Genomic DNA, 8,514 nt, shown 5'->3' on the forward strand with positions numbered 1-8,514 from the left:
GTCCCCAGCCCACAGCACATCCTGAGTTTGGGGGAGCAGGAATTGTCCCGCAGGCGCGGGGAGGAGTAGAGTGGTGGACACATGGGGTGAGGTCACCCATCCGCTCGGCCGGGGAGCAAAGTTAGGTGATGAGGGGAAAGGGCCTTTGGGAGCCCTAGGGCCTGACCCTCGGGGCGATCGGCGACCACTCACCTCGAGCCTGCGCCTCCATAGTAGCCGATTTAGGACTGAGAGTAGCGGGGACGCCCGGCGCCTGGCGGAGAAGCAGCTGCGGTGCCGGATCTCGGAACGCAGCTGGCCACGTCCTCTCCCCGCACGCGTGTAGCGAGCGCGGCGTGGAGGGGGTGGGGGCCGAGGGGCGGCCTCCGCTGCCCGCTCCGGGTTACCTCCGCCCCTTCCAGTCTACCTGGCCCAGACCTCGCGGGGGTGCAGCCCACCGCTGGGCGCCACCTGCCGGCCGATTCGGGCATCGGGCCGGGGGCGCGCGCTCCGGGCTCAGGGCGCGTGCTCTGCCCAGCGATGTCTAAAGCCGGCTTGAGGTCCGCGGTGCTTTCAATTTTCTTTTTTGTAAATACATTTATTGATACCCACTTTCTATAGTTCATTAAAATAATCCACAAGCATAAAAATATTTTTCTCTTGGATATCACCGAGGTCCAATCTACCGAGGTCTCAATCGTCAGAATCCTCTGCCGGTTCACAGACCCGAATATTGATAAATCATTAAACAGTGGCCCTTATACACTCAAGTGGTCTCTTAGGCAATGGAGCATGTAGGGTAAAATTATGTATACGTTTAAATCAAGGAAAAGGGTATCAATCATGAACAAAGAGAAACGATTAGGAATCAATATCCTAGGTGAACAAAGTACCACTGTTGACACTTAGTGTCCGAATACTGGAGATGAAAGGGTATGTGTGTATGTGTGTGTGTTTATGGGACAGTTTCTTATGAATGCCGTTGCTGACCAATGGCAAGATCCATGGGCTTGCAGTACAGCCAATGCCCTGAAGAGGGGAAGGAAGGGGGCTTTACAATAAGGGATACAGTGGTAGGTTCCTCTGAACCTCTGGACTCAATATTTTTTTGTCAACTGATTAGTATATAACTTTGTTTGATGTGTGTTTCTGTTTAAAAATACCTCATTTAATACATACTGTTCACTCACTAATATTGAACACTCCCAGCCCACAGCACTAGTAAGCTTATTTAACTTAGGAAATGTGAACAGAACTTCTGAAGCTTATTCAATATCTGCATTTCTCCCTAAGTCGCAGACAGCTTTCAGGCACTTAGGATACCCCACGGCTCTTCAGCACCAGGCGTGGTGTGTGCGCGCATGCGTGCTAAGTCCCTTCAGTTGTGTCAGACTCTTTGCGCCCCTATGGACCTTAGCCCGTCAGGTTCCTCTGTCCGTGGGATTCTCCAGGCAAGAATACTGCAGTGGGTTGCCATGCCCTTGTCCAGGGGATCTTCCCAACCCAGGGACTGAACCCATGTCTCTTAGTCTCCTGCATTGGCAGGTGGGTTCTTTCCCACTAGCCCCACCTGGGAAGCCCCAGAGACCAGCCTGCTGCGTTGGCTGGGGATTGAACCCAGGTCTACTGCTCCGAAGGCAGCTATGTTCACCACTATACCGCCAACCAGGCGTGGAGGCCTTTTTAAATAGTAGAACTAGCCTTCATTTTAGCCTTCATTATAGCCTGTGAGAAGGGCACTTATGTACCATCTGAGAGTTGAAAGAAGAAGGTCGAGGTTAGCCTTTGATTCCTTTGCTAGGAGGTAAATACCAGTCCTCCTAACTATTTCAGGGCTCTGCCCTTGTCCAGGAGGGACCATGAAAGTGCTCTATTGATTCTGGTATCACACATTTTCGTAGGGAGGCAAATTCGCAGATACAGAATCTGCCAATAAAAAGCATCAACTGTATAATTTTTCTAATCTGAAGCCCATGGGCTGTACCTGTAGGTTGATGAAGCAGTCACATTTTTGAGACAAAAGACTGGAAATTTACATTTCTGTTCCCAGCCTGACCTGACCTGGCAATGTGACCAGAAAGCATGGCAGGGACTAAGAAATATCAGCTCCTGCCACACCTCCTCAGCTCTTTAGCTGTCTCGGTAACTTTTCCTCCCATCTATACCATCTAAATCTGCAAAATACAGTGTAGTCTTTACTTAGTTTTCGTCTTGAATGATTTGCTGTATTGTTCAGTTGTTTTTATTTTTTTGTCCTCTCTTAGATGGTAAAGTCTGTCAGGGTCCAGTGTGGGTCTCTCATATTGAAAGTGTGAAAGTGTTAGTCACTCAGTCACGTCCGACTCTTTGTGATTCCATGGACTGTGGCCCGCCAGGCTCCTCTGTCCATGGAATTCTCTAGGCAAGTGGGTTGCCATTTCCTTCTCCAGGGAGTCTTCCTGACCCAGGGATTGAACCCAGGTCTCCTGCGTTGCCAATGTGGGTCTTTATACTGAGCCTCTCATTGCCTGCCAAAGAGCCTTATACAGATTCATAGCTATAAAATGATTTATTGAATAAACAACTAACTAGTAGTTTTTATAGTTACTCTCAGAATATAGTCTAATAAACATTAAGAGAGACATTTTTGCTTGAAAGAGGAGCACTCATAATTGCCTGGAACATGTATAAACACATCAGCGTTTCTTGTTATATTGAAGAGGTCCCTGATTTGTAATCATTGCCATTAAAATGCCTCTATAGAACACCAACCATGGCTTTTAAATGGTTTCTGGAGATATCGAACAAGGATGTGCCAAAGGATGAATCAGAATCGGTGATTATATCACTTTTCAGAGCCTATTTCATTGTTCCGGTCCTCTCTACCCTGGAGATTAAACAACAGGCTAGAGCTGACTCCTAGCAGTTAAAAGGAGCTAAAAATAGTTAATGACTTTCCACCTTGAGTCATCTAAACTTCTTCTAAGCTCTGACTCATTTTTCTGATTTACAAAATGTTAAGGTCTGCCCTCTTGATGTCTTCTATCACTGTTCATAATAAGGGAATATTGATATTGATTCAGAAACAGCTACTGAAGATCCTCTATGTGCCAAGGACTGTGCTAGATACTAAAGGTACAGGAAGAGGCATGACCCTTTTTACCCAGGTTGTTCATGGACTCATGAGAAGGCAGATGCTCTATCAAGCAGTGCAGTATAATAAAAATATAATACAATATTATATTATATAATAAAAATATAATGCAATATAAATATAATATAACACAGTACAGAGTTAAGCCAAGTATGCACCTGGGCAAATAAGGGAGCTCTCCTAACTCAGATGGGGGAGGAGACAAAGGAAGGTTTCTTTGAGGATGCTTGCCTCAGCTGAGTCTTGAAGGATGGAGGAATTAACCAGGTTAATGGTTTAGTAAAAGGAGATTGTGTTTACGCCCTCCTTTTTCTTGGCACTTAGGATGGTGAATTTCCTTCACTTCTTTAAAGCTAAGGAAAACAGCCATCTTCACCCCTGTGTTCTTTGTCTCTGTAGATAATCCACCTGGAAAACAATGGGTGTGTGTTTGGTTATGTTAATGAAAAGCTGTTCACTCCTCCACAATTGATCTTTCTTCAGAGGTGGAGATGCCGTGGGAATCTTACCTGGACAAAGGGATGGTATACCAACAGTCTTGCCTAAATAAGTTCCTGGGTCACTTAAAACGCCCCAGACCACACTCTGACCTGGGCTGAGGGAGCCCTTGGGAGACGGGCAGAGCAGAGAAATTTGAGGTACAAATAGGAAAGGACAGATAAATTATGCCACTCTGACTGTGATCCTTACTAATACACTAAAGAACATGCTTTTTCAAAAAAATTAATTAATTTATTTTAGTTGGAGGCTAATTACTTTACAATATTGTGGTGGTTTTTGCCATACATTGACATGAATCAGCCACGGGTGTACATGTGTCCCCATCCTAAACCGCCCCCCCACCTCCCTCCCCATCCCGTCCCTCTGGGTCATCCCAGTGCACCAGCTTTGAGTGTCCTGTTTTATGCATCAAACTTGGACTGGTGATCTATTTCACATATGGTAATATACATGTTTCAATGCTACTCTCTCAAATCATCCCACCCTTACCTTCTCCCACAGAGTCCAAAAATCTGTTCTTTACATCTGTGTCTCTTTTGCTGTCTTGCATATAGGGTCATTGTTATAGGCTCAGAGGGTAAAGTGTCTGCCAGCAATGCGGGTAATCTGCGTTCAATCCCTGGGTCAGGAAGATTCCCCTGGAGAATGAAATGGCAACCCACTCCAGTACTCTTGCCTGGAAAATTCCATGGACTGAGGAGCCTGGTAGGCTATAGTCCATAGGGTTGAAAAGAGTCGGACACGACTGAGTGACTTCACTTTACCATCTTTCTAAATTCCATATATATGCATTAGTATACTGTATTGGTGACTTTCTTTCTGGCTTACTTCACTCTGTATAATAGGCTCCAGTTTCATCCACCTCATTAGAACTGACTCAAATACATTCTTTTTAATGGCTGAGTAATACTCCATTGTGTGTATGTACCACAGCTTTCTTATCCATTCATCTGCTGATGGACATCTAGGTTGCTTCCATGTCCTAGCTATTGTAAACAGTGCTGCGATGAACACTGGGGTACATGTGTCTCTTTCACTTCTGGTTTCCTCGGTGTGTATGCCCAGCAGTGGGATTGCTGGGTCGTATGGCAGTTCTGTTTCCAGTTTTTTAAGGCATCTCTACACTGTTCTCCATAGTGGCTGTACTAGTTTGCATTCCCACCAACAGTGTAAGAGGGTTCCCTTTTCTCCACACCTTCCCCAGCATTTGTTGTTTGCAGACTTTGGGATCGCAGCCATTCTGAGCAGCGCGAGATGGTACCTCATTGTGGTTTTGATTTGCATTTCTCTGATAATGAGTGATGTTGAGCATCTTTTCATGTGTTTGTTAGCCATCTGTATGTCTTTGGAGAAATGTCTGTTTAGTTCTTTGGCCCATGTTTTGATTAGGTCATTTATAACATGCTTTTGATGCCTTTTGATGCAAGTACTTTCGATGAAAAGTACTAGCTGTGTAACTGGAGGGGGCTTCCACAATGGCTCAGCAGTAAAGAATCCACCTGCAACGCAGAAGATGTGGGTTCAGTCCTTGGGTCAGAAAGATCCTCTGGCGGAGGGCACAGCAGCCCACTCCAGTATCCTTGCCTGGAGAATGCCATGGACAGAGGAGCCTGGTGGGCTCAGTCCGCGGGGTCGCAGAGAGTCTGACACGACTGAGTGACCGAGCACACAGGCACACGTAAGGAGGCAGGTTCTGTGCATCTCCGCGCCTGAGTTTCGGTATTTGTGGTGTTTTGTGGCAGGATGCTCTCTGCAGTGTTAATTAATGTGTTCTTTCCCTCCTATCTTCTGGGGCCAGAGCAGTGTTTCCCAGCCCACTGGTGCACCCTCACAACACAGGGAAGGGGCTTTGAAACATTTCCGACCACCTGGCTCCCACTCTGCAGACGTTTAGATTTGAAAGCTCCCTAGATAATATTGAAAGCTTTCTAGGTAATATTGATACGCTTCCAAGATTGAGAATGACTGTTTTAGAAACTGTCCATAGTATCTGAAGATGAATATATTAATATGTATATATATATATACATACACACATACACATACGGACATATATTCACTATAATTATTACTAATAATTATCATTGTTCCTAGAGTGTAAAATCAAGCACAGGTACCTAAAATATGGTAAAGTCACAATTTCAACCTAAGTCTATCTGATGCTAAAGCTTGTGTTTGAAACTAAAATTTAAATACTTAAAGGATATGAAATTTTGAGTTTTCAGATTAAAAAGTCACCACCTGGGTAAACAGAGTATAATGAAAAAGAAATGTGAGCAGACAAAGCAAGAATTTTCTGTCCCTCCTTCCAGGGGAGTTGGGGAAGGAAGAGAAGTTTGAAGGAGAGCTTAGACATAGGGCTGTCTGTGCATCTCACCCTGTCCTTCCCTCCTCCCAGCAGAGCAAGGAGACTTGGCCCTGACAATCCCCTGGGGAACTCTAATGTCCAAATAGCTTTGAGAAATGTTAGGATAGAATGGGTATCACCTTGAATTTCCCATCCTTCCAAGTGGTGTAGGAAAATATCAATGAATTTCCTTATACCCCATATGAGATATGTTTATCCCTCAAAAACTCCTCAATAAATTGATCAGACTATGTAAAATCCTTTACAAAAAAACCTAGTGTACAGATTTTGCTTTTTCTAAGTTCCTCCTAAATTTCTAAATGTGTTCTCTGGGTCATAAATTATGCATAGATGTTCAAAGAATTTAGAGGATAAAGGTATATTTTTTCCATTGAAAAGAGGCATATTGTTTAATTGTACCCTGAGGATTAGTATACACAAATACTAAAACTTACTCCTTTAGACTTTAAAGCTTTAAAATGTAGAATCATTTTAAAATATCAATCTCTAAAATACATTTAAAATGTATTAATTTTCTAAGGTCTTCTTAACCTCAACCCTGTTGCCATTTTTAAAGTCTTTAATTGAATTTGTTCCAATATTTCTTCTGTTTAATGTTTTGGTTTTTTGATCATGAGGCATGTAGGATCTTAGCTCCCTGGCCAGGGATCGAACCTGCAGCCCCCCACAACGGAAGGCAGAGTCTTAAGCAGTGGACTGCCAGGGAAGGGCCTGTTGCCATTTTTCACTTGCTAATCCTTCCTTGTGCTATAGGATGGGTAGGAGCTTCCCTGACCTTTGTTCACGAGACGCCAGACACCAGTAGTGACTCTTCGGTTTGAGCAATCAAAAATGTCTCCCTGTTGTCAAATGTCTTCTGGCAGGCCAAGCTGCCCCCAGGTAAGAGCCATGACTTTATTTCTTGAAGGTCATTATGAATAGAATCATATGAATAGAAATGCTTACCCTGGGTGGGTAAGGAGGCCCCCACAGTACACGGAGGCTTCCCAGGTGGCGCTAGTGGTTAAGAACCCGCCTGCCAGTGCAGGAGACAGAAGAGACGTGGGTTTGCGCCCTGGGTCGGGAGGATCCCCTGGAGAAGGGCATGGCATCCCACTCCAGTATTCTTGCCTGGAGAATCCCATGGACAGAGGAGCTTGGCAGGCTACAGTCTATAGGGTTGCAAAGAGCCAGACATGACTGAATCGACTTAGCACACTCTGTATAGGGAGGGCCTCTGGGCCTAGCAAGAAGGGGTTCTTGCCCTTCATTTCCACACATAGCTGCTCTGAGCTTTCCTGTCGTCTTCTTCCCTTCTCATCAGTCATTTCTTATCTGCTGCCTGAACAGACACTGTGGTCCAAAAAAGGACTAAGAGGGGCTTTACCTTGTTCCTGAGGAGAGAAGGCAAGAGGAGGCAGAATGATCCCAGTGGTTTTCTCTGTACATCTGCATGAGGAAAGTGCTAGAAATCCATTCTCTTTCTTGAGGTCAAATGGGTCCATATCAGTTCTGCCCAGGTACACACTTGACCTTCCAGTGACAGCATTCTTAGCCCAACCTCTTTTCTTGGGAGACGGATAACAAAGAGGATGGGGAAGGCATCACTTATATGGGCCTTCAGGTTGGAATGTGCCCATCAGACACAAAGAATCTGAGACTCTGGCAAGAAAGAAGCCTAGTCCTGCACCAGTCATTTGAGAGGTAGCATCGGGCTTCCTTGATAGCTCAGCTGGTAAAGAATGCTGGAGACCTAGGTTTGAGCCCTGGTTGGGAAGATCCCCTAGAGAAGGGAAAGGCTACTCACTCCAGAATTCTGGCCTGGAGAATTCCATGGACTGTATAGTCCATGGGGTCACAAAGAGTTGGACACAACCAAGCAACATTTCACTCTCACTTTCTTTCATTTGGTTTTCTTAGATTTAAAACCTGCAGCTTGCCAAAGTCGGCTATTTCCAGGCTGTTTGTATCTTCTTGTTTTTTGTTTTTTGGGGGGTAGTTTTTTCTCTGCTTGGTGTTTTGTTTTTTTTTAAACATTTAATTTTGTAATGGAGTGTAGTCAATTAACAATGTTGTGATAGTTTCAGATGAACAGGGATGGAACTTGGCCATACATATACATGTATCAATTCTCCTCCAAACTCCCTTCCCATCCAGGTTGTCTCATAACACTGAGCAGAGTTCCATGTGTTATATGGCAGGTCCTTGTTGGTTATGTGTTTCTGTTTAGTGTTTGTTGTGTTTCCAAAAATGTTGAACTCTTTCAGTAGCACTAAGGAAAGAGAGAAAGGGAGTGTGTTGCCAACTAGAGCTAGGCCAGCACAGGACGTGGCCAGGGTGATGAAAGTATGGAAGCTCCAAAAGAGGCCCAGAAGGACGGGATGGAAAGACAAGGTCTCTACTACACAGTCAGTTCTCTCATTATTTGTGTTTTTCCCTCATTCCTTAGAGGATTTCTGATTTGTTTATTGAAAAGTACAATTTCATTACAAAAGGCTCCAGAACGGCTTGTTGCTGGTGAGATGGCTCTTGTGGTTAGTGGCTGGGGATCCAG

The 8,514-nt window shown here is 44.7% G+C and overlaps 1 protein-coding gene across 3 annotated transcripts in view; it reads right to left on the bottom strand.

The window, feature by feature from the left end:
- Positions 1-384, bottom strand: part of TPD52L1 (tumor protein D52-like 1) — a 91,922-nt gene extending 91,538 nt beyond the window's left edge. For 2 of the 3 annotated variants that reach the window (XM_010861771.1, XM_010861772.1), the window contains exon 1: positions 193-384. In XM_010861771.1, the coding sequence (XP_010860073.1) occupies positions 193-211 (19 nt within the window). In that variant the 5' untranslated portion in view covers positions 212-384. The remainder of the gene's footprint in view (positions 1-192) is intronic. The other variant, XM_010861773.1, reaches the window with a different exon arrangement.
- Positions 385-8,514: the final 8,130 nt, after the last annotated feature.

This window comes from Bison bison, unplaced genomic scaffold (genome assembly GCF_000754665.1).
Source record: "Bison bison bison isolate TAMUID 2011002044 unplaced genomic scaffold, Bison_UMD1.0 scf7180017864473, whole genome shotgun sequence".
NCBI lineage: Eukaryota > Metazoa > Chordata > Mammalia > Artiodactyla > Bovidae > Bison > Bison bison.